Source organism: Jaculus jaculus, chromosome 7, assembly GCF_020740685.1.
Source record: "Jaculus jaculus isolate mJacJac1 chromosome 7, mJacJac1.mat.Y.cur, whole genome shotgun sequence".
Taxonomy (NCBI): Eukaryota; Metazoa; Chordata; class Mammalia; order Rodentia; family Dipodidae; genus Jaculus; species Jaculus jaculus.
Window position 1 is genome coordinate 38,737,978 of NC_059108.1, and position 26,644 is coordinate 38,764,621.

The window sequence follows — 26,644 nt, forward strand, 5'->3', positions numbered from 1 at the left end:
CAGAGGGTTTCGAGGTAGGGTCTTGCTCTAACTCAGGCTGACCTAGAATTCTCTATGTAGTCTCGGGCTGGCCTCAAACTCACAGCGATCCTCCTGAGTTCTGGGCTTATAGGCACATGTTACCATACCCGGCTAAAATACTGTATTTTCTTATTAGAGAGAGAATTGCATGTCAGGGTCTCTATCCACTGCAAACAAACTCAGACACAAGCACCACCTTGTGCATTTGGCTTATGTGGATACTGGGGACTCAAACCTGGGTCCTTGAGGCTTTACATGCAAGCACCTTAACCACTAAGCCATCTCTCCAGCCCCAAACTTTCTTAAAACAAACTCTCTTAACCACTGGGCCATCTCCCCAGCCCAAATGCTTACAGTGTTAACCATTCCATATTCATACATCACATTCAATATCACACAAGCCTCACCTTTGAAAAGAGACCTTCTTCTATAGTATATCCTTTAAGGTCCTCGTGTAGTTTTTGCAAACACTGCACAACTCTTCTTTGATGCTCATCCACCTTCAGTTCATGAGCTTTGATCAGAAAGTCATAGTGGTCCAGAGGTCCACGGCAACCAGCCAAAGCTTTCGAATGGGCTTCAGAAGCAGGCGTTGGGATTATACTCTCAGATGCCGGAACTGTATAGGCTATCAACAAAAACACATAAGATGTTTGACTGTTTGCTGAGTTTAGAATGTTTATTCTGTAAAAACAAAAATAGTTTCTTTAAATGTAAGGGCCAGTCAAAATTCTTAAGGTTTCTTTGGCAGTGGAATATAATGGAATTTTACAACTAAACTGAAAACTTGCCTTTGCCAAAGAAACAGTATATACCTGTGTGTTCATAGTTGAATGACAAAGTTGTCTTCTATACAGGAGCTGGAGAGATGTCTCAGTGGTTAAAAGCACTATAGCAGTTGCACACAACAGAGTATGCATCAAAGCACAGCAGCACTCGTGTTTAGACTGTAGCCGGGCGTGGTGGCGCACGCCTTTAATCCCAGCACTCGGGAGGCAGAGGTAGGATTGCCATAAGTTTGAGGCCACTCTGAGACTCCATAGTGAATTCCAGGTCAGCCTGGGCTAGAGTGAGACCCTACCTCGAAAAACCAAAAAAAAAAAAAAAAAAAAAGTAGAGTGTTGGGGGGGGACTTAATAGGATGGTATTGTATATATGTAAGTAGAAGAACAGATTAGTGGGGGTGAAAAGGCCTAAGTGAGGTCAGGGGAAGAGACTGAGTAAAGGAAAGGTGGAGGGAGGGCTAATCAAAATCTAAGAGTATATAAATAAGTCATAAGGAAATCTACTTTTTGGACAATGGAACAGTCAAAAGCCATAGATCATTGCTAGAAAATTTTCAGTGCCAGGGATGGGATACTTTCCAGTGACTTGTTGGCCAGGAAGGTCCCTGATGCCCCCAAAACATTACAGGCCATTGGCAAGGCCCTTGGTTTCCCACCAGAAATAGATGGTAAGACCCTACTGCTGAAGAGAAGACTGCACATATTTGGGTTGCAAGGTCACTGAGAAATCCTGTTGGAGCTGAGCTGACAACCTCCTCCATGTAGACCAGCTGACAGAAAGCTGGAAGAAGCCATTCTGCATGCAGTTCAATGGGAGAGAGAGAAATCACCAGTGAAGATACTCAACAGTGGACATTGCAATCCTTATATTTGGCCAGCCAGGCCAAATGAGCCAACGGGTACAACAGTGGCATGTCTATCATGGTGGAAACCAACTGCCCTCTAATTGGGCTGGAGGCCTGCTCCATGGGAGCGAATACATCCCTTATACTAAAAACTTAAAACAGGGGTAGTCATGAGCTCTAGGGGTGTAACATCTGCTGATGTCTGGCTAAATGTATATACTATGCTTATCAAACTACCCAGTAAGAACTTCTCTTAATGTTCATACCCTTATATTAATGCTACTCTCACTTTGGGTAGAGAATCTTCTCTTTTCAGATGGCAGTGACCTTGGGATGACTCAGAGGTATCTTAGTGCTGGAAGGAAGTGACTGGAACACTGAGTAACATCTTGATCACACCTTCCAAGGCTCAGGGCCTAATGCGGAAGAGGTGGCAGAAAGAATGTAAGAGCCAAAGGAAGGGTAGGACTCCTTACAACGTCAGGCATAAAATGGCCTGGATATCTATGACCTCACAGTGCCTGACATTACCTACACAAGACCATCATAAGAGGAGGAAAAGATCATGACATAAAAATAAGAGAGACTGGGCTGGAGAGATGGCTTAGCGGTTAAGCGCTCGCCTGTGAAGCCTAAGGACCCCGGTTTGAGGCTCGGTTCCCCAGGTCCCACGTTAGCCAGATGCACAAGGGGGCGCATGCGTCTGGAGTTCGTTTGCAGAGGCTGGAAGCCCTGGCGCGCCCATTCTCTCTTTCTCTCCCTCTATCTAGCTTTCTCTCTGTCTCTGTCGCTCTCAAATAAATAAAGAAAATATTTAAAAAAAAATAAGAGAGACTAATTGAGATGGGGAGGGGATATGATGGAGACTGGAGTTTCAAAGGGGAAAGTCGGGGGAGGGAGGCTATTACCATGGGATACATTTTATAATCATGTAAGTTGTTAATAAAAATTTGAAGAAAAAAAAAGAGCCAAAGGAAGGGTAGGACTCCTTACAATGTGCTCCTCCAAATACAAAATGGCCTGGATATCCATGACCTCACAGTGCCTGACATTACCTACACAAGACCATCATAACAGGAGGAAAAGATCATGACATCAAAATGAAAGAGAGACTGATTGAGAGGGGGAGGGGATATGATGGAGAGTGGAGTTTCAAAGGGGAAAGTGGAGGGAAGGAGGAAATTACTATGGGATATTGTTTACAATCATGGAAGTTGTCAATAAAAAATAAGTTAAAAAAACAGGAACTTATAAAAACAAAAACAAAAAAGGAAGAAGAAGCTGAGTATGGTGGTGCACGCCTTTAATCCCAGCATTCAGGAGGCAGAAGTAGGAGGACTGCCATGAGTTCGAGACCACCCTGAGACTACATAGTGAATTCCAGGTCAGTCTGAGCCAGAGTGAGACCCTACCTTGAAAAAAAAAAAAATTGGGAACTTAAAAAAAAGTAGTATATTTTGGGCTGGGCATGGTGTCACACACCTTTAATCCCAGCACTTGGGAGGCCAGGAAAGGAGGATCACTGTGAGTTTGAGGCCGGCTAGAAACTACACAGTGAATTCCAGGTCAGCCTGGGCTAGAGTAAGACCCTACCTCAAAAAACCAACAATTTTAAAAAAAGCAATATGGTTTGGAGTGTCTATCCTACAGACCCTCAGGTGGGCCAGAGCTGATATGGGGTACTTAAGGCCTGCAAAAGAGACCAAAGGGTCTCTAACACTGAAGCTCAAGTGACCTCAAAGGACACTCAAGGTTGAAGGTATAGGTTCAGAGTTCCCTAAAAGGTTTCCAGAATTTTGAGATATTTGTCAGTGTGACCTAATAAGAAATACATTTGGTCCTTGTCTTTGGTTCCTGTCACAGAGCTTCTAAAACTAACCCTTCAAATCCCTGAGTGATAGCACTGCCTTGTGTTACCCATAATGAGCCTCTTTCTCTCACACCTAGGTTTAAGCTAATGAGGTGACCTGTGGCCCATGTCCTAGACAGCTTCAAGAGAGAATTGGGAGTCATAAAGGTAGGGATTAGAATATTTAACTTTTAAACCCACACTCAGAACTCTGGGGAGGGAAGGTGAGATTGATGATTAGCTCTCTTTTTTTCAGAGTATTTTTTAAATATTTTATTTATTCGACAGAAAGAATGTATAGATGCACCAGAACCTTCTGCCACTTCAAACTAACTCCAGATGCCACACACAACTTTGTGTGTCTGGCTTTATGTGGGTGCCAAGGAATCAAATCCAGTTCATTAGGTTTTTCAAGCAAGCACCTTTAACCACCGAGCCACCTCTCCAGCCCTGAAGATTAGTTCTTAAGCAAGAAGATCTGGAAAACACATCTAAGTGTTGAGGGACCCCTCCTCCATGCCGTGCCTTATGCTTTATGTCTCTCTTCCATTTGGTTCTCCACAGCTGTATTTGTATATAAATCTGAAGTCTGTGAGCTATTCCAGCAAATTACCAAACTTACAGGAAAAAGAAAGAGTTTATGGGAATTTTAGAATTGTATAGTCAGCCAGGCAGATGTGTGGGGACCCCATTGGCAGCCCAAATATGAAATAGGAATGTCTTGAAGAATTGAGCCAATTCACTTATATGATCTGGTGTTCATTCCCAGTATATGGTGGCAGGACATCCAGTTAACACTGAGGGATTCGAGAATTTCATAATCAGAGAAAAGAATGTTCTTTTCACTCTTAATTTTCTGTCATTCACCAAGTAAGAAACCTCAAATACTGTTTTGTTTTGTTGTGTTTTGTTTACCTTCTGTCCCACAACCCTTCCTCAACTCTCAATCAAGTTCTCAGCCAATGAGCCATCATTGCTAGCTGATGCTATGTCATTCCCTCCTTCCCTTCCTCATAGGGCTATCCCACTTGGTCTCCCACTGTCTCTCTAGGGGTTATCACAGCTGCCTCCCTGCCTTTGGTCACCTCTACTGCCTCAGTCCCTAGAATATCTTCCACCAGGCCTAATCGTGTCTTCACCAATATTTTGCTTGGGTCAGTGGTCAAAATTGCAACTGATTTAAAGATCTTGTGTTTGTAGACGATTCTAGCATTGGGTAACAGCATCCTATAAAATAGAATGAGGGCTTAAATGGGAGGAGAGACTTCCTCATCATGCTGGCTGGAACCAATCTGTTTGGGGATTTGGTGATTCTCTCTCTCTCCCCCCCCCCAATTTCTGGGAAGGTCATTACAGCAACTTGACTTTGGTCATGTGAACTTTAGTAACTTTATTTTGGTTTGATCTAGTGGACTCTGGTGCAGAAGCAGCTCAGTCCAAATTATTGGCCTCCCAGAAGCTTTAACACTGTGTTTAAATGAGTGGTTTTCAAATGCTAGTTAAATATTTATTTGAGAGATAGAGAGATAGTGGCAAACACACAGAAAGAATATGGTTGTCCCAGGCCTCCTACCACTGCAAGAGAATGCCAGAAGTATGTGCCACTTTGTAGGTACTGGGGAATCAAACTTGGGCTGTCAGGCCTTCTAAAGAAGCATCTTTAACCCCTGAGCTATCTCCCCAGTCCCTCAAATGCTATTTTAAAAGCACCAGTGTTTTACACATAAACTCTTTCATATAATCCTGAATTTATTTAAGTAGAAAAGTGGGAAAGGGGGGGACACAAAGTCCCTTCCATTTCTCAACAACCCCTAAGATCATTTCCCCACTTTATAGGATCCCCTTAAATAGAAATAACCTGCAGACAAGGGTTACTATAACAGACCTGAGACTACTATTTGTGGAAAGACCCAGCTACAAGATTGGCCCTTAGATGGTACTTGAATTTCAAGAGGGTTCTCATTCCAGATATGGCTCCAGGGATCCACCTGGCCTTAACCTTTGTGTGATATACAATGTAGTTTATCCTGAACACCTAGTTTCCTTCAACCAGTTTGGAATTCTGGTGCCTATTAGGTAGAAGGTACCTATGTAACCATCCAGCAGTAAAACCCTAGTTGAGCCAAGCATGGTTGTGCACACCTTTAATCCCAGCACTTGGGAGGCAGAGGTAGGAGGATCACCACAAGTTCAAGACCATCTTTTCTTTTTAAAATTTATTTGAGAGAATGGGTGCACCAGGGTCTTCAGCCACCACAAACAAAATCCAGATGCATGCGCCACCTTGTACATCTGGCTTATTTGGGTGCTTCCTGTCATAGCCCAATGACTTGAGTGTCCTTTACTTTTGTGGCCACTCCTTCACAACCTGCTCACTTCTCAGCCCACTGAGATCAGACTTCTATGAGGTGGCTTCTGCCAAGGACCCTGAGGCCCAGTGTTGCCAAATTTAGCAGCTACTCCTCATCTTCCTCTCGATCTTTAAATTTGAAAAATATTTAACTTTGTTTATTTTTTAACAGATTTATTTTATTTATTTGAGATGGACACACAGAGAGAGAGAGAGAGAGAATGAGAATGCGCCACCTTGTGCATCTGGCTTGCATGGGACCTGCAGAATTGAAACTGGATCCTTAGGCTTTGCAGGAAAGTGCCTTAACTGCTAGGCCATCTCTCTAGCCTTTTTTTTTTTTTTTTTTTGGCGGGGGGGTATTGGGTTTTTTCTTTTTCTGGTTTTTCAAGGTAGGGTCTCATTCTAGCTTAGGCTGACCTGGAATTCACTATGTAGCCTTAGGGTGGCCTCGAACACATGGTGATTCTCCTACCTCTGCCTCTCAAGTGCTGGGATTAGAGGCGTGCACCACCACAGCCAGACTGTTTTTGTTTTGTTTTGTTTTTGAGAGAAAGAGGCAGATAAAATGAGAATGGGAGAGCCAGGGCCTCCAACCATTGCAAATAAACTCCAGACATATGTGCCACCTTGTGCATTGGGCTTACATGGGTCCTAAGGAACCTAATCTGGATCCTTAGGCTTTGTAGGCAAGTGCCTTAATCACTAAGACATCTCTCCAGCCTTTATTTTGTTTTATAGCAGCTGAGTCTCATTCTTGACTAGGCTAGCCTGGAACTCATGGTGATCCTCCTAAATTAGCCTACCAAGTACTGGGATTAAAGATGCGCACCACCATGTCTGACTAAAAAAATGTTTAACTTCCAAAGGTTTTGTATAGGAAATATCAGGGCTGGGGTCACAGGCACATGTCTTTGGAGAGCTTCAAGTCTTTTGCTTTTATTTAAACCTTTGTTAACCCAGTATCTTCAGTTAGTAGTGTATTCCTTTTTATTTTTCAGAAGAGAAAACCAAAGCTCACTGAGGAAAAAGCATTTATTCAGCTAGTCCTCAGAGATAGAGACTTGCTCAGTAAGAGCCTCAAGGCTGAGAGACTGGCCGGCTTCACCCTGAATAGCAGCTGTATAAATTGAAATACAAAAGACTTCTCAAAAGCTGCACTAAATTAAATCTGTTACTACATCAGTGTACACAAATTATGTGATGCTGCTGCCATATTATTTTGATTTGTATTAATTTGTCTTATTGTACTACAAATGGACAGCGGGACAATGCCACTCTGAAGTTTCACACACTAATCCACAAACACAAATGGAAGATTTTAGAAGCCCAAAAAGAGGGTGTTAGCCTAATGCCCCAATTTTGTACCTTATTTCACTGCTTTCTGCAAAACCAAGTTTCAGGGAGACTCTACTATCCTCCATAGCCCACCTGTTGTAAGGCGGAGTCAGACCTGGATGTGGTAGTGCATGCCTGTGACCCCAGCTACCTCAGAGGCCAAGGCTGGAGGATCGCAAGTTCAAGCTCTGCCTGGACCACACAGCAAGACCCTTGAGACAGAGAGAAAGAGCAAGATTTAAATACGAGTTACTATTAAAGGTTAAGTTGGGCTGGAGAATAGCTCAGCAGTTAAAGGCACTTGCTTACAAAGACTGAGGCCCAGATTCAATTTTCCAGTACTCACATAAAACCAGATGCACCAAATGGCGAATGCCAAGTGTCTGGAATTCATTCTGGTGCACTCATGTTGCAGTCAGGTTCACATTACTGGTAGAAAACACCCAACCAAGAGCAGTTTGTGGCAGAGAGGTTTGTTTTGGCTTACAATCCTCCTACCTCTGCTTCCTAAGTGCTGGGATTAAAGATGTATGCCATCATGCCCAGAGGTGACTCGAGGAGAAGCTCCACACTGGCAGAGGAAAATGACAGTATGAGCAGAGGGTGGACACCACCCCCTGGTCCACATAAGGTGGACAACAGCAACAGAAGAGTGTGCCAAACACTAGCAAAGGGGAGCCAGTTATAACCCTCATAAGCCTGCCCCCAAAAATGCACTGCCTCCAGGAGGTGTTAATTCACAAATCTCCAGCTGGAAACCTAGCATTCAAAACACCTAAATTTATGGGGGACATCTGGCTCAAACCACCACAACTCATATTTCTTTCTCCCTCTTTCTCTCACTCTCCTCACAAATAATTTTAAGAAAACATTACCTCTGGGCATGGTGGCATACACCTTTAATCCCAGCACTCAGGAAACAGAGGTAGGAGGATTGTCATGAGTTCAAGGCCAGCGTGGGTTAGAGTGAGTTCCAGGTTAGCTTAGGCTAGAGTGAGACCCTACCTGGAAAAAAAAAAAAAAATCTTGATTTGAGGGCTGGAAAAATGCTGAGCTGTTGAAGATGCTTGTTTGCAAGGCCTGACTGCCAGAGTTCGATTCCCCATGTAAACCCAGATGCACAAAGTGGGACTTGTTTACGCTGGCACAAGACCCTGGGGGCACCCATATTCTTTCATTCATTCTCTATCTTTCTGTGTCAAATAAATAAGTAAATAAAATTATTTTTAAAATAAGAATTAAAAAAAAAAAAAACAGAGCCGGGTGTGGTGGCGCACGCCTTTAATCCCAGCACTTGGGAGGCAGAGATAGGAGGATTGCTGTGAGTTCGAGGCCACCCTGAGACTCCATAGTGAATTCCAGGTCAGCCTGGGCTAGAGTGAGACTCTATCTCGAAAAACCAAAAAAAAAAAAAAAAACAGGACTGGCCAAGCCTGAAACCAAATGACTAAATGCAGCAGGGCCTCGCCCTCTTTAAAACAATCAGTACAGCATGTGATCCACAAACGAGGGCGGTCACAGCCAGGAAGCAGAAGCTCAAACACAAACTCCTCCACTCCAGCCCGCGCTTATCTGAAGTCCTCAGGCCTCCCGGTCAGCAGCAGCACCTGGGTCCTCCGGCAGGCTCCCTGGTCAACAGTAGCTCTTTCGCCCCTAAAGCCCAAGTGTCAGAAGGGAGAAATTCATTCTTACACAAGTCTAGCAGTCCTGAGGTTTCACACAGCTGACTTCCAGGAACTGGGACAGTCATTAGACTTATGTATAATTTTGTGATATACATAGTTGATACTAACTGAACACATAATGACTTAGTCCTCCACTATGGAGATGACATCAAATCAGAAGACATGTGAATGTTAGCTCACAATCAAAATTTAAGATGTCAGACGGTGTGGTGTGTGGTGGCACATGACTTTAATCCAGGCACGCAAGGAAGCAGAGGTAGAAGGGTCACTGTGGGTTCGAGGCCACCTTGAGACTACACAGTGAATTCCAGGTCAGCCTGGGCTACAGTGAAACCCTATGTCAAAAAAACAAAACAGGGGCTGGAGAGATGGCTTAGCGGTTGAGCGCTTGCCTGTGAAGCCTAAGGACCCTGGTTCGAGGCTCGGTTCCCCAGGTCCCACGTTAGCCAGATGCACAAGGGGGCGCACGCGTCTGGAGTTCGTTTGCAGAGGCTGGAAGCCCTGGCGTGCCCATTCTCTCTCTCTCCCTCTATCTGTCTTTCTCCCTGTGTCTGTCGCTCTCAAATAAATAAATAATTTAAAAAAAAAAAAAACACAAGCCAGTCATGGTGATGCACACCTTTAATCCCAGCACCCGGGAGGCAGAAGTAGGAGGAGCATTGTGAGTTTCAGGCCACCCTGAGACTACATAGTGAATTCCAGATCAGCCTAAACTAGAGTGAGACCTTACCTTGGTGGTGGTGGTGGGGAAGAAGGAGAGAGAGAGAGAAAAAAAAAAAAAAGCAGGGCTGGAGAGATGGCTTAGCACTTAAGGCATTTGCCTGCAAAGCCTAAGGATCCAGGTCCGATGCCCCAGAACCCACATAAGCCAGATGCACAGGCAGCACATGGATCTTGAGTTCATTTGCAGCAGCTGAAGGCCCTGGCACACTCATTCACTCTCTCTCAAATAAATATATAAAAAAAGTCAAGATGTCAACAGCTACAGTAAATGAATGACTCTACCATCACAAAATACAACCAAGGTACAGGAGGGCATGTTGGCGCACACTTTTGATCCCAGCACTCAGGAGGCAGAGGTAAGAGGAACGCCATGAGTTCGAGGCCTGTCTGAGACTACATAGTGAATTCCAGGTCAGCCTGGGCTACAGCAAGATCCTACCTCAAAAAAAAAAAAAAAAATTAACCAAGGTACACTCAGCTAAGAGCCAGGTTTTGTGGTAAAGCACACCTGCAATCCCAGCATCCAGGAGGCTGAGGCAGAAGGATTGCCATGAGTTTCAGGCCATCCTGGGCTATTTACAACAAGCATCAGGCCTGCCAGGGCTACATGACAAGACCGTCTCAAATGCAAACAAACAAACAAAACAAAGAAATAAAAATATCTGGCTGGGCGTGGTGGCGCACGCTTAATCCCAGCACTCGGGAGGCAGAGGAAGGAGGATCACCGTGAGTTCGAGGCCACCCTGAGACTACATAGTGAATTCCAGATCAGCCTGATCTAGAGTGAGACCATACCTTGGGAAAAATAAAAATAAAAAACTTAGCTGGGGATGGCAGCATTCCATACAATCCCACACCATGAAGAAGTGGTAAATTTGAACCCAGCCTGGCTACACAGCCAGACTGTCTCAAGAACAAAACAAAACAAACCACCTTAATTAAGCTAGGGAGATGGCTCAGCAGATGAAGGTGCTTGCTTGCTGTCCTGGATTTATTTCCCCAGTATCCACATAGGGCCAGATGCACAATGTGATGCATGTGTGTGGAGTTTGTTTTCAGTGGCAACAAGCCCTGGTGCCTGGTGTGCCCATAATGTGTGTGCATGCACACACAAATGCATGCATGTATGTCCATCTGTCTCAAATGAATGAAAATAAATCGTTAAATATCCTAGAAAAAAAATTAAACAGGGCAGGAGCCGGGCATGGTTGGCACACTAGCCACTGCAAATGAACTCCAGATGCATCCACCCCCTTGTACATCTGGCTAACGTGGGTTCTGGGGAATCGAGCCTTGAACTGGAGTCCTTAGCCTTCACAGGCAAGCGCTTAACCGCTAAGCCATCTCTCCAGCCCTATTTTATTTTATTTTTTCTAGGTAGGGTCTTGCCCAGGCTGACCTGGAATTCACTGTGTAGTCCCAGGGTGGCCTTGAACTCACAGCAGTCCTTCTACCTCTGCTTCCTAGCACTTGGAAGGCAGAGGTAAGAGGATCACTGTGAGTTTGAGGCCACCCTGAGACTACATAGTAAATTCCAGGTCAGCCTGGGCTAGAGTGAGACCCTACCTTGGAAAAAAAAAAAAAAAAACCTGGGCTGGAGAGATGGTTGCTGGCAAAAGCCAAAGGACCCAGGTTCGATTTCCCAGTTCCCACATAAAGCCAGATGCACAAGGTGGCACATGCATATAGAGGTTGAAATGACAGGAGGCTCTGATGTGTTCATTCATTCTCTCTCTCTCTCTTTCTCCCCATCTCTCCAATTTCTGCTTTAAAAAAAAAAAATCAGAGCTGAGCATGGTGGTGCATGCCTTTAATCTTGGCACTCAGAAGGCAGAGGTAGGAGGATCACTGTGAGTTCAAGGCCACTCTGAGACTACAGAGTGAATTCTAGGTCAACCTGAGCTAGAGAAGACCCTACGTCGAGAAACAACAACAACAAAAAAGAAAAAAAAGGAGCTGGAGAGATTGCTCAGCAATTAAGGTGCTTGCCTGTAAAGCCAAAGGACCCAGTTCAATTCCCCAGTGCCCACATAAGCCAGATGTACAAAGTGGCACATGTATCTGGGGTTCATTTGCAGTGGCTGGAGGCCCTGGTGTGCCCATTCCCTCTCTACCTGCCTCTCTCTCTTGCTATCTCTGTCTCTCTCAAATAAATATTTTTAAAAAATTAAAATGGGGCGGGGGTGGCTTAGCAGTTAAGGCATTGGCCTGCAAAGCCCAAGGACCCAGGTTTGATTCCACAAGACTCACGTAAGCCAAATGTGCAAGGGGCAAATCGTCTGGAATTTGTTTGCAGTGGCTAAAGGCCCTGGTGTGTCCATTCTCTCTCTGTCTTTCTTCTCTCTCTCTCTTTGCTTGCAAATAGTAAAATTTTTTAAATTTTTAAAAATGAAACAGAGCTGGAGAGATGGCTTAGCAGTTTAAGTGCTTGCCTGGCCTGTGAAGCCTAAGGACCCCAGTTCAAGGCTCAACTCCCTAGGATCCACATAAGCCAGATGCACAAAGTGGCACATGCATCTGGAGTTCACTTGCTGTGGCTGGAGGCCCTGGTGCACTCATTCTTTCTCTCTCTCTCTCTCTCTCTCTCCCTCTTTCTCTCTAAAATAAATTAATTAGTTAATTTAAAAAAATGAAAAAACTAGCCAGGTGTGGTGGTGCATGCCTTCAATCTCAACACTTGGGAAGCAGAGGTAGAAGGACTGCTGTGAGTTCAAGGCCACCCTGGGACTACACAGTGAATTCCAGGTCAGCCTGGGTAAGACCCTACCTAGAAAAAATAAAATAAAATAAAATAGGGCTGGAGAGATGGCTTAGCGGTTAAGCGCTTGCCTGTGAAGGCTAAGGACTCCAGTTCAAGGCTCGATTCCCCAGAACCCATGTTAGCCAGATGTACAAGGGGGTGGATGCATCTGGAGTTCATTTGCAGTGGCTAGAAGCCCTGGCGCGCCCATTCTCTATCTATCTGCCCCCCCTCGCCCCCCCCGTCACTCTCAAATAAATAAATAAATAAATAAAGGAACCAAAAATAAAATAAAATAAACTATTAAATGGAAGAATTCAGCTAAAGCAGTAAGAAATAGTGTCTACAGTACAAAGCTCTATGCTAAATACTGGCAAGTACAATCAATGCTGAGCTAAGTGACTGCTGTAACTGTACTCAAAAATACTTGACCATGCCTTAGGAGGATACAAATGTGTATAAACAACTCGAATTAAACACTCATCTGTATCAAGGTGAAGGGGCAGAGGCTGAGATCACAGAGCCAAAGATAATAATAGAATCTATGTTAGGAAGTGAAGGAAGAGGACTAGAGGAAATGATGCTTCCATTGAGATCAAAAGGACAAGTTTGCCGGGGGAAGGAAGGGAGGAGGTGTACTAGCCAGCCAGAAAGCTGCGCACACATGAGAAAACAAACCCAGATCAGTAATGCTGAGCTACAAAGTGGAGGGCAGACAGGGACAAGGTCCTGGTGAAGTATCAAGAAGCCTGGTGAGGGAATTGGCATGTTACCCTAAAGGAAGGCACTTAAGAGCTTAAAGGGGGCTTGCTTATGCCCCCACTAATAAAAAGGATTCTAAAAACACATTTGAGCAGTTTTATTTTTCCACTTGGAAAATAAGAGTAAATGTATGTATACATTTTTTTTCTCTTTTCTTTTTTTAAAATTTTTTGTTTATTTTTATTTATTTATTTGAGAGCGACAGACAGAGAAAGAGGGAAAGAGAGAGAGAGAATAGGTGAGCCAGGGCCTCCAGCCACTGCAAACGAACTCCAGATGCATATGCATGTGCCCTCTTGTGCATCTGGCTAACGTGGGTCCTGGGGAATTGAGCCTTGAACCAGGGTCCTAAAGCTTCACAGGCAAGCGCTTAACCGCTAAGCCATCTCTCCAGCCTTTTTTCTGTTTTCAAGGTAGGGTCTTGCTCTAGCCCAGGCTGACTTGGAATTCACTATGTAGTCTCAGGTTGACATCAAACTCATAGCCATCCTCCTACCTCTGCCTCCCAAGGGCTGGGATTAAAGGCATGCACCACCATGCCCAGCTAATAGTAAATATTCTTTATCTTCTTTTTTTAAAAAAAGATGTTATTTAGGGCTGAAGAGATGGCTTAGCAGTTAAGGCACTTGCCTGCAAAGACTAAGGACCTAGATTCCATTCCACAGTACCCACATAAGCCAGATGCATAAGGTGGTGCATGTGTCTGGAATTTGTTTGCAGTGGCTGGAGGCCCTGATGAACTCATTCTCTCTCTCTCTCTTTCTTTCTGCCTCTTTATCTCTCTCAAGTAAATAAATTTTTTAAAAAAATCAAGTTTAAAATAAATTGGGGCTGGAGAGACGGCTTAATGGCTAAGCCGTTGCCTGCAAAGCCAAAGGACCCAGGTGCCATTCCCCGGGATCCATGTAAGCCAGATACACAAGGGAGCACATGCGTCTGGAGTTTGTTTACAGTTGAAGGCCCTGGTGTGCCCATTCTCTATCTGCCACTTTTTTTCTCTCTCAGTGTCTCAAATAAGTAATTTTTTATTTTTTATTTTTTTTATTTTTTTTATTTATTTTTTTTTTTGATTTTTCGAGGTAGGGTCTCACTCTAGCCCAGGCTGACCTGGAATTCACTATGGAGTCTCAGGGTGGCCTCGAACTCACGGCGATCCTCCTACCTCTGCCTCCCGAGTGCTGGGATTAAAGGCGTGTGCCACCACGCCCAGCTTCAAATAAGTAATTTTTTGTTTGTTTGTTTGTTTTGTATTTATTTTTATTCCCAAGGACTGGGGTGATAGTATGTACCACCAAGGCTCACTCTAAATATAGATATTTTTAATTCTAAACAAAGCAAGTACATAAGAATACTTAGTGGGGGAGGTCATGAGCCCCAGGGGTATAACACCTACTGGTGTCTGGCTAAATGCATACATTATGCTCACCAAACTGCCCAGTAAGAACTTCATTTTCAATCATACTCATATATTAATGCTACTCTCTCACTTTTGGGTTAGAGAAGCTTCTCTTTTCAGATGGTGGTGACCATGGGATGAGTCAAAAGGCACCATGGTGCTGAAAAGTGACAGAGGAGTATTCACCATTGAAACATCTCTATCACACCCTCCAAGGTTCAGGGTCCATTGGGGAAGAGAGGGAGGAAAAAATGTAAGAGCCAAAGGAAGGGTAGGATTATTTAAATGCGGTCTTATAGACACAAAATGGCCTGGATACCCATGACCTCACAGTGCCGGACCCTACCTACACAAGACCCCATAACAGGGGGAAAAGATGATGACATCAAAATAAAACACTAATTTAGAGGGGGAGCGGATATGATAGAGAGTGGATTTGTGAAGGGGACAGTGGAGGGTGGGAGGGAATTATCATGGTTTATTGTCTATAATTATGGACGACGTTGTCAATAAAAAATAAATAGGGGGGCTGGAGAAATTGCTTAGCTGTTAAAGAGCTTGTCTGCAAAGCCAAAGACCCAGGTTTGAGTCCCCCAGTACCCACATAAGCCAGATGCACAAGGTGGTGCATGTGTCTGAAGTTTGTTTGCAGTGACTGAAATGCCCTGTCATGCCCATTCTCTCTCTCTTTCTCTTTTTCTCTCTCTGCCTCTTTCTCTCTCTCTCTCAAATAAATAAATGACTTTTTTTTAAAAAGGCCAGGCATGGTGGTGCACTCCTTTAATCTCAGTACTTGGGAGGCAGAGGTAGGAGGATTGCCATGAGTTCAAGGCCACCCTGAGACTACATAGTTAATTCCAGGTCAGCCTGGGCCAGAGTGAGACCCTATCTCAAAAAACAAAAAACAAACAAACAAACAAAAAGAATATGAAAAAAGAGAGAGAGAGAGAGAGAGAGATAGCTATGGTGGTGCAAGCCTTTGATCCCAGCATTCAGGAGGCAGAGGAAGGAGGACCACCATGAGTTTAAGGCCACCTTAAGACTACATAGTGAATTCCAGGTCAGCCTGGGCTAGAGATCCCACTTAAATGAATCAAAAAGAATAGTAGGGCTGGAGAGATGGCTTAGCGGTTAAGTGCTTGCCTGTGAAGCCTAAAGACCCCGGTTCGAGGCTCAGTTCCCCAGGACCCACGTTAGCCAGATGCACAAAGGGGTGCACGCATCTGGAGTTCGTTTACAGAGGCTGGAAGCTCTGGCACACCCATTCTCTCTTTCTCTCTCTCTCTGCCTCCTTCTCTCTCTGCATCCTTCTCTCTGTCACTTTCAAATATATAAATAAATAAACAAAAAATAAATAAATAAAAGTAAACATTGGTCCAGATACATGAACTGAAATCTCAACAATGCTCGTAACAAAATCATCTTGGGAAGCCAGGACTGGCAATCTATACCAGTCATCTCAGTCCTCAGGAGACTGAGGCAGGAGGATCACAAGTTCAATGCATATCTTTGTGAAAACCCTGACTGGCAGGTCCATCAACTTGAAAGTAGAGGCCATTGACATCACGGAGAATGTCCAAGAGCTAAAAGATGGGGGTGCTTTGTCCACTACACCAGCTGATAAGAGTGAGTCTACTGCTGGAGCAAGACCCCACCTTGGAGAAACAGAAGTCTACTGCTTGCTTGTTCCTGAGCTTGGGGGAGGTATCCAAGTTTCCCTTCGCTTTTTCAAACTTCTAAGTTTTGTTGTACTTTCAGATGTGATCAGAGGATCAGAGTGGTATTGCCATAGATTGTTGTACTTCCCTAAAATTCTTGTAATTCTCCCCTACCATCCACACTCCCCACCCCCACCAAAAAAAAAAAAAAAAAAAAAAAGTCCAGCATAGGGCTGGAGAGATGGCTTAGCAGTTAAGGTGCTTGCCTGCAAAGCCTAAGGACCCAAGGACATGTTCTACTCTCCAGATCCCATGTTAGCCAGATGTACAAAGGTGAGGCAAGTGTAAGGTCACACATGCCCAAAGATGGCATAAGCATCTGGGGTTTGATTGCAGGGGCTGAGGCCAGCCAATTTTCTCTCTCTCTCTCTCCTCTCTCTCTCTCTCTCTCTCTCTCTCTCTCTCTCTCTCTCTCTCTCTCTCTCTCTCACACACACACACACACACACACACACACACTACAATATATAAAAAAGAAGAAAGTCCAGCCTAGGGTACATAGTAAGACCTTGCCTTAAAAAAAAAACAAAAAACAAAAAAAAACAGGCATGGTGGTGTGGTGCAGGCCTTTAATCCTAGCACTTGAGAGGCAAAGGTAGGAGGATCTCCATGAGTTCAATGCCACCTTGAGATTACACAGTGAATTCCAGGTCAGCCTGGGCTAGAGTGAAACTCTACCTTGAAACCTCTCCCCCCACCAAAAAATAAAATAAAATAAAAAGACCAGGGTGGTAGTACATGCTTCTAATCCCTGCACTTGGGGCCAATGTAGAAGGATCACCATAAATTCGAGGCCACTCTGAGACTACAGAGTGTAGGCGCATGGATTTAATCCCAGCACTTGGGAGGCAGAGGTAGGAAGATGGCTGTGAGTTCAAGGTCATCCTGGGACTACAGAGTGAGTTGCAAGTCATCTTAGGCTAGCATGAGACCAACCTTGAAAAAAACATAAACAACTAGGTGACATAGGCCTGTGATCTCAGTGCTTAGAAGGTAGAAGTGGGCTGGAGCAATGGCTTAGCGGTTAAGGCGCATACCTGCAAAGCCTAAGGACCCAGATTCGATTCTCCAGATCCCACGTTAGCCAAATGCACATGGTGGCGCATGTATCTGGAATTCGTTTGCAGTGGCTGGAGGCCTGGTGAGCCCATTCATATTTTCTTTCTCTCTCAAATAATTTTGTTTTTAAATATCTGGGTGTGGTGGTGCATGCCTTTAATCACAGCACTCAGGAGGCAGAGGTAGGAGGCTCACCAGGAATTCAAGTTCACCCTGAGACTACATAGTGAATTGCAGATCAACCTGGGCTAGAACAAGACTCTGCTTTGAAAAACCAAAAAATAAAAAAGTAAATTTTAAAAGAAAGTAAATAAATGATAAATTGATATAATTGGCACACACCTTTATAATCCCATCATTAAGTCTTAGATAGGATGATCACCAAGAGTTCAAGGACAGCCTGAACTAGAGTGAGGGAGACCATACCTCAGAAAGACAAAAATGAATAAATACTAAAGGAAATGGGCTAAAGATATGGCTCCATGGTTAAAATGCACTTGCTTGCAAAGCTTGATGGCCCATGTTCAATTCCTCAGTACCCACATAAATCCAGATGCATAAAGTGGTGTATATATCTAGAATTTGTTTGCAGGAAGCCTTACAAACCCATTGTCTCCCCCCTTCTCTCTCAAACAATTTTTACAAAACAGAGCTTGATGGCACATGTCTATAACCCCAACATCCAGAAGGCAGAGGCAGAGGCAGGATAAACATCATGAGTTTGAGGCCAGCCTGGGCCTCAAGTGAGTTCCAGTGCTGCAATAACAAGACAATGCCTCAAACCAAAAAAAGTATAGTATAGAAAGTCATAGTCACGTCACATATTTAATAAATGAACTATGACTACATTTTTTTGTTTATTTGTTCTGTTTTCTGTTTTTTTGAGGCAGGGTTTCACTCTAGGCCAGGCTGACCTGGAACTCACTATGTAGTCTCAGGCTGGCCTTGAACTCACAGTGATCCTTCTACCTCAGCCTCCCAAGTGCTGGGATTAAAGGCGTGCGCCATCACACCCAGTTTACACATTTTTTAGAAATATTTTTATTTATGTATTTGAGTGGGAGAAAAACAGACAGAAAGACAGACAGGGTGAGCATGGTCACACCAGATCCTCTTGCCACTGCGAGCAAACATAGGACACATGCAACACTTTCTGTAGCTGGCTTTATGGGGGTACTGGGGAATCAAACCTGGGTCATCCAGCTTTGTAAGCAAGTGCCTCCAACCCAACGCTCTCTCCAGCTCCACATTAAAAAAAAAAAAAAAAAAAAAAAAAAACAAGGGCTGGAAAGATGGCTTAGCGGTTAAGCGCTTGCCTGTGAAGCCTAAGGACCCTGGTTCGAGGCTTGGTTCCCCAGGTCCTGCGTTAGCCAGATGCACAAGGGGGCGCACACGTCTGGAGTTTATTTGCAGAGGCTGGAAGCCCTGGCACGCCCATTCTCTCTCTCTCCCTCTGTCTTTCTCTCTGTGTCTGTCGTTCTCAAATAAATAAATAAAAATTAAAAAAAAAAACTGATAAATCTCACAGATAGAATGTTCAGTGAAATAAGCTGACCAGACCACCAGTAATATAAAACAGCATGTCAACCACCCTGGTAAAGGGGTAGTGGCCTCCAAGAGTGCACAACCCAAGCCACTGAACACACAAATGTTCCATTTCTCATTTATTGAAGCAAGGAGTGGTGGCACATGCTTGTAATTCCAGCACCTCAGAGGCTGAAGTAGGAAGACTACACAGAGTCGGAAGGCAGCATAGCTTAAACAGAACGTGCCAGACCAGACAAGGAGACATAGTGCAGTAGTCACCTTCACATTGCTGGCACAAAGCACCAGACCGAAAGCAGCTGATAGAACAGGGTTTATTATTTATTTATTTTTGGCCTACAGTCTGTGGAGGAAGCTTCATGATGGCAGGGGCAAACAGGCATGAGCAGAGGCTGAACATCACCTCTGCCAAAGCAGTTGGAAAACAGTAGCAGGAAAGTGAGCTGAACTCTAGCAAGGGGGAGGCTGGTTATAACACCCCAAAGCCTGGCCCCAACAACACACCTCCTCCAGCAAAGCTCTGCCTCCCAAATGGCCACCAGCTAGGGACCAAGCATTCAAAACACATGAGTTTTAGGGAAACATCTGATTCAAACCACCATTCACAGTAAGACCCTGTCTCAAATATATATGTATGTGTGTGTGTGTATGTATGTATGTGTGTATACATACATACATACATACATATATATGTATGTATATATACAGGTTTATCTGCAGAGGTCCTTGCAGTTTTGGAAAAACTGAGCCAGGTTTGAGTGGCACACACCTGTGATCCCAGTACTGGGACGGACAAGGCAAGAAGATCATCTGGAGTTCCAAGCCAGTCTGGTTGACTTAGCCTGGTCTACATAGTGGGTTCCAGGCCAAACTGGGCTAGAGTGAGATATAAGACTGTGGAGAGAGAGGAAGGGAAGAAGGGAGGGAAAGAAAGAGGGAAAAGAGAAAGAAATGAAACTCCATCTTCTAGAATTTTGGGCACTGAAATCAGATCCTTTTGCCATTATTGGTATAAGCAGTCTCTAGAATTACAATGGCTATTATAACTGTATGGAGCTGAACTTTATCCTATTTGGACTCACTGACTGAAATCTACTGCTTCTGGCATTTCAGTAAATATGGCAATTATTCCTGGCATAGCTATATATTTATGTAACATTTCTGACTGTTTTCCAAGGACTGCCTCCCATAATAGCTATCTGAGCCTCACAGATGAGCTGCAAGGAAGATACAGTTAAAATAATTAATCTCTTCTATAGATAGGGACATAGGAATATGAAATCAAATAACTAATCCGGAATGAAACCAAAACCACAATCTAGTCTTTCCCGCTCTTGTTTTAGGAGTCAGCTGGTGTCACATATGTTCATCAGTCCTAAGACAGAACTGATCAAAACTTCTTCAAAATAACAGTTATGGAATAAAAAGGCTTCACTTCTTCACAAAGAGAAAGAAGATTGTTGTCAAAAAGAACACATGCTTAGTTAAATGAAATCAAAACTATATAAGGAATTTAGATTTCTAGTTTAAGATGTTTACCCAACTGCTGTGTAAAAAATGCACAATCAGGAAAAGCACATTTAATATTTCTAAAGGACTGGATTAAAATTTCTGCTGTAAACTTCATTACTGTAATTAGATTTTAATGCATATTTATTAAACACCCATTCAAATACTGTGTACAAATTATTCACGGGTTATTTGTAGATCTGTATTGATTTTAACAAACTGTCAAGAGTAGCCACTGACCAGAAATGCTCTCGTCCAATGATAGAAGCTTCTTCTGAGGCCAGAGGCAGCTCATTTATGCTCTGTTATGTTCTAATCACACCCAAAAGATAAATACTCAGCTTCCTTTTTTTTTTTTTTGAACACTGCAACGGTCATCAGTGACTCAAAAAGTCAAGATTTACCAGTGACACTAAAGACCTATGTTTGATTCAGTGATGAATAAACAAAGTGGAGAACAGAAGAAAATCAAATCTTAATTAAACTCTTTCTTTAGAAGAACAACATAAGCCATCATCAAGGAATGCATTATGAGATGATTTACTTTATTTATAAAAGGCTGATTTAGGGGCTTTTAAAGGGTGCTTTTGATTTAAATAGAAAAATTATGAAAATTAAAACTAAATGCTTCTTGGTTATCATTCTTTTCCTTTAGAAGCTACTTAATCTTAGATGTGCCGATGTGTATAACTTTACAAAAGGGGGGAAAAAGTACTTTAAATTTTATGATAACCAATCAGTAGAATACTGCCTAAAAATCTGAATAAAACTATTCTGAAGTAATTACAGGAACAGCCAGCATACTGAGTAACTCCTTAATATTCACCCTATTCATGCACTATTTGACAATGATATCTAAGCTATTTTCTTCCAAAAGGTAAAGCAAATAACTCATCCATTTCTTGGGCTATCTTACTTTACATTAGGGTATTTTGCTTTTTTTTATATTCTATTTTTATTTATTTATTTGACAGACAAAGAGGGGGAGAGGGAATGGATGCACCAGGTCCACCAGCCACTTAAGACAAACTCCAGATGCATGTGCCCCCATGTGCACCTAGCTAACGTGGATCCTGGGGAATCGAACCTGGATCCTCTGGCTTTGCAGGCAAACACCTTAACTGCTAAGCCATCCCTCCAGCCAGTAATTTGCTTTTTGAGAGACAGCATCTCATGCAGCCCAGGCTAGCTCTGAACTCACTATATATCCTAGTGTTGGAGTTAGCTCTGCATTGCTGGCAGAATGTACCTGACCAAAAATCATTTATGGGTTTAAATCTTGGATCAAAAACTCAAAGGGAAGTTCCATGATGGCAGGGGAAAACATGGCACTAACAGAGGTTGGACATCTCCTCCTGGTCAACATCAGGTAGATAAACAGAAGCAGAAGAGTGTGCCAAACACTGGCAAGAAGCTGAAATACTGTGCATAAGCCTGCCCCCAACAACACACCTCCAGCAAGGTTACAATTTTCAAATTGCCATCGGCTGGGGATCAAGCATTCCGAACACCTAAATTTATAGGGTCCACCTGAATCAAACCACCACAACTAGAATAACCTTGAACTTCTGATCCTTCTGCCTCTACCTCCCAAATCCATGGATTATAGGAATGTATTATTACACCAGGTTTTATGTAGTGCTAGAGATGGAATCCAGACTTCATGTATGTTAGGCAAGCCCTCTACCAACTGAGCTATACTCCCAGCCCGAGTTTACTTTTTTATTTTTATTTGAGGGAAACAATTTTATGTCAGTGCCTGAGACGTTTTTCTGAGGCTTGGTGACCATTACTTTATATTTTAAAATATTTTCATTTATTTATTTGCAAGCAGAGAGAGAATGAGCACATCAGGGCTTCTAGCAGCTTAAAGTTGTAGCCAATGACAATCAGTTTCTTAAATCATACACTTTGGGAGCTGGGGAGATTGCTCATTGGTTAAAAGTACTTTCTTGCAAAGCCTAACAGGGTTAGGATGACCTGTACCCACATAAAGCCAAATGAACAAAGAGGCACATGCATCTGAAATTCATTTGTAACACAAAAGGACCTGGCATGTCCAGTCTCTCTCTGCTTGCAAATAAATAATTTTTTTTGGTTTTTGTTCTTTTGATTTTTTGAGGTAGGGTCTCACTCCAGCTCAGACTGACCTGTATTCACTATGTAGTCTCAGGGTGGCCTCGAACTCACGGCAATCCTCCTACCTCTGCCTCCCGAGCACTGGAATTTAAGGTGTGCACCACCAAGCACAGCTATAAATAAAAATATGTATTTTTTAAATTATACACTTAAGGACCAGAGAGGTAGCTTAGAGGTTAAGACACTTACCTGCAAAGCCTAAGGACCCAGGTTTGATTCCCTGATAACCACGTAAACCAGATGTACAAGGTGGAGCATGCATCTGGCATTAGTTTGCAGTGGCTGAAGGCCCTGGCACACCCATTCTATCACTCTCTCTTCCTCTTTCTCTCTCTCAAATAAATAAATAAAGATAAAATTTTTTTTTTAATTATACACTTGAGCTGGAGAGATGGCTTAACAGTCAAGGCACTTGCCTGCAAAGCCAAAGGACCCAGGTTTGATTCCAGATATACAAAGTGGAGCATGCATCTGGAGTCTGCAGCAGCTGGAGGCCTGGGGGCATTCATACGCTATCTACTTCTCTCTCTCAAATAAGTAAGTAAATTTTTTTAAAGAATATAAAAAAATTATACACTTGCCAGCCTGGAGAGATGGTTTAGCAGTTAAGGCACTTGCCTGCAAAGCCTAAGGATCCATGTTAAACTCCTTAGATCTCCCACCTAAGCCAGCGGTACAAAGTGACACACGCGCACATGGTGGCCCATATATCTGGAGTTCGATTACAGTGGCTGGAGGCCCTAGCATGCCAATTTTCTCTCTTTCCTCCCTCTCTCTCTCTTTCACGTTCATTAAAAATATATATATAAAGCCGGCCATGATGGCACACGCCTTTAATCCCAGCACTTGGGAGGTAGAGATAGGAGGACTGCAGTGAGTTTGAGGCCGCCCTGAGACTCCAGAATGAATTCCAGGTCAGCCTGGGCTAGAGTGAGACCCTACCTCAAAAAACCAAAAAAAAAAAAAAAAAAAAACCATACATACATACATATATATGTATATACACACACACACACACTCTCACACTCTCTCACCCTCCCTCCCTCTCTCTCTCTCTCCTCTCTCTTGCCAGGCTAGTGGTGCATGCCTTTTTTTCCAACAGTACTCAAGAGGCAGGGGTAGGAGGACCTCCATGAGTTAGAGGCCAGCCTGAGACTACAGAATTCACCTGGGCTAAAGTGACACCCTACCTTGAAAAAAACAAATAAGCAAACAAACAAAAATCCTGAGAACTGAAGAGATGGCTCAGCAGTTAAAGCACTTGCTTGCAAATTCTGCTAGCCGGCCCCCAGAACCTGGTCTCAAAAGGTGGAGCAGGCCGGGCCACGCCTTTAATCCTAGCATTTGAAGGTAGAGGTAGGAAGATCATGAACATGAGTTCGAGGCCATACTAAAGACTACATAGTGAATTTCAGGTCAGCCTGGGCTAGAGTGAGACCTACCTCAAAAAACCAAAAAATAAATAAATAAATAAATAAATAAATATATGCAGTAGACAAGTCCTCTGACTTCCACTGAAGTGCCCATATGCACGTGTGTCACAGACACACGAATAAAACTTGACAAAAAAAGTCTTAACTGACCATTTGGTATCAGCAATTGTCCTAACTGCTAAGGGAACAATGACACAAAGTCCTGCAGCTCAGTGAGAGTACATGAACAGCAACAAAACTAGCACTTCTGGGAGGCTGAGGCAGAAGGTTCTCAAGTTCTTGAAAATACATGTTTTTTTCACTCCTGTGTCTTGGTTACTCAATTTTGAGTACAAAGTCACTCATTTAGGAACATACAATTGAATGAATGAAGCTCATTGACAAAAGTTTTAAAAAATACACCTCATGGACGCTTCTAGAATTTTAACACCAATAATCCAAGACTGCTTCTGAACCTGGGGTTCCAAAATTCCCCAGAACAAGGAGAGGACAGGGGTCGGAGGCCCCGGCGTGGCTTTGGGTCCAGCCATGAGAGCGCGGGGGAGGATGCAGGCAGGCTCTAAGGGTCCCCAGACATCATCCACACCCCTCCATTCCTCCAAGCCAGGCTCCTCTCTCTCTACCACGTGACCCAAGCGGAGGACCCTCCAGGTGGAAGTCACTGTGGGCGGCTGTCTGGGGGTGCGCAGGGAGGTCTCCCTCACGGCCAGGGAGTCCATAGACATCACAGGGGCCACGTCTCCTGGGACCCCAGCTCGGACAACCCGAGAAAGCAGGCGGCGGCTGCGAGGCAGCGAGGGGGAGGAGAGGCTGAGGTCTGCTCGGCCTTCCCGAGGCCCGGTCACTGACCTTTCCAAAGGGGCTTCCCGCGGCCCGAGGCAGGAGGAAGGAGAGCGGCGGCCCGGGCCCCGCACCCAACACATCTCCCTCTCAGCCGGCTCCGCGCTAGGGAGCGCAGGGGACCCAAGGGCGACCACGAGCCCGCCATCTTGAGCTTCGCACAAGGGGAGGGAAGCTTTATTGACAGCCACGAGACGCGGGTGGCCCAGCCAAAGCCCGCGGAGCTCCGCGAAGGCTCCGCCTGCGGACCCGAGGGAAAGTGGAAAGAAGGTGACCTCCAGGGTACGGGGCGCGCTGCGAGCCGGCGACCGGCGCTCCTTCCGGGCTCGCCGGACTACGACTCCCGGCATGCAGTGCGCCGCCCGGCATGGGACGGGGCGGAGGTGGAGCTGGAGCCGGCAAGTCTCCGCCCCCGCGCTGGCTGGGCAAGTTCTCTCGGCCTTGACAAGTCACGATGTCTACTCATTACCCCTGAACCCTGGTATTTATTTACTTTATTGTTTATTTTAGTATTGTTATTTATTTGCAAGCGGTGATAGAGCGTCACATCTTCCGCAATGGACCCTGAGCCTTGGAAGGAGTGACAAGATATTGCAGAGCTGAGCACTCCTGTCACTTCTTCCCAGCACCATGACACTTTCTGAGTCATCCCAAGGTCACTGCCATCTGAAAAGAGAAGGTGTTCTCTAATCAAAAGTGAGAGTAAAGCCGGGTGTGGTGGCGCACGCCTTTAATCCCAGCACTCGGGAGACAGAGGTAGGAGGATTGCCGTGAGTTCGAGGCCACCCTGAGATGACAGAGTTAATTCCAGGTCAGCCTGGACCAGAGTGAGACCCTACCTCGAAAAACCAAAAAAAAAAAAAAAGTGAGAGTAGCATGAATATACGGGTATGAACATTAATAGAAGTCTTTACTGTGCAGTTTGATAAGCATAGTCTATACATTTAGCCAGCCAGCAGCAGACATTACACCTCTAGGGCTCATGACTACCCCTGTTTTAAGTTTTCAGTATCAGGGATGTATTCCCTTACTATGGAGCGGGCCTCCAGTCCAATTAGAGGGCAGTTGGTTTCCACCATAACAGAAGTGCCACTATTGCACCTGTTGACTCATTTGGTCTGCCTGGCCAAATATAAAGCTTGCAGTGTTCACTGTTCTTCCTCTCTTTCTTTGGAAAGCAAATGCCTTTAAACACTGAGTCATCTCTCCAGGCGCCTCACCATTTTCTGAGTCAGAGTCTTAAGCCAGCCTGACCTGGAATTCACTCTAGCCCCAGGCTGGCTTCATATTCACAGCCATCCTCCTATCTCAGCCTCCCAAGTGTTGGCCAGCCTGAGACTACAGAGTGAGTTCCAGGTCAGCCTAGGCTACAGCAAGACCCTGTCTTGAAAAACCAAAATACAAAATCAAAAACGTGTGTGTGTGTGTGTGTGTGTGTGTGTGTGTGTGGTTTTTAGAGGGCTGGGATGGGGAGATGGTTCAGTGGTTAAAGGTGCTTGCTTTCAAAGCCTACTGGCTCAGGGTTCAATTCCCCAGTACCTACATAAAGCCAGATTCACAAAGTGGTACATACATTTGGAGTTTGTTGGCAGTGGCTAGAGACCCTGGTATGCCCATTTTCTCTTTCTCAAATGCAAAAAAAAAAATTTTTTTTAATAAGGTAAAAAGCAACAGAGGAAGACACTTGAAGTTGACCTTTGGCCTCCACACACATGAACACACTTGTGTACATGATCCCTGCTCCCCCCGCCACACACATACAACCACACACACACAAAGGAAGTTTGGGGTCATCCTTAGCTACATAGCCAGTTATAGGCCAATCTGGCCCTGACTTTATTTATTTCCAAGTCAAGAGGGGGGCAAATGAATGAGTGAATGGGTGCACCAGGGCTTCTAGCCATTGC

General features: G+C 44.3%; 1 protein-coding gene across 3 annotated transcripts in view; it reads right to left on the reverse strand.

Moving 5' to 3' along the window:
* Afg1l (AFG1 like ATPase) overlaps window positions 1–25,041 on the reverse strand; it is a 234,491-nt gene extending 209,450 nt beyond the window's left edge. The window contains exons 1-2 of one of the 3 annotated variants that reach the window (XM_045155614.1): window positions 24,747–25,041; window positions 429–649 (exon numbers count right to left, since the gene is read on the reverse strand). In XM_045155614.1, the coding sequence (XP_045011549.1) occupies window positions 429–649; window positions 24,747–24,885 (360 nt within the window). In that variant the 5' untranslated portion in view covers window positions 24,886–25,041. Of the gene's footprint in view, window positions 1–428; window positions 650–24,746 lie in introns of those variants that run through there. The other 2 variants (XM_045155617.1, XM_045155615.1) reach the window with 2 other exon arrangements.
* Window positions 25,042–26,644: the final 1,603 nt, after the last annotated feature.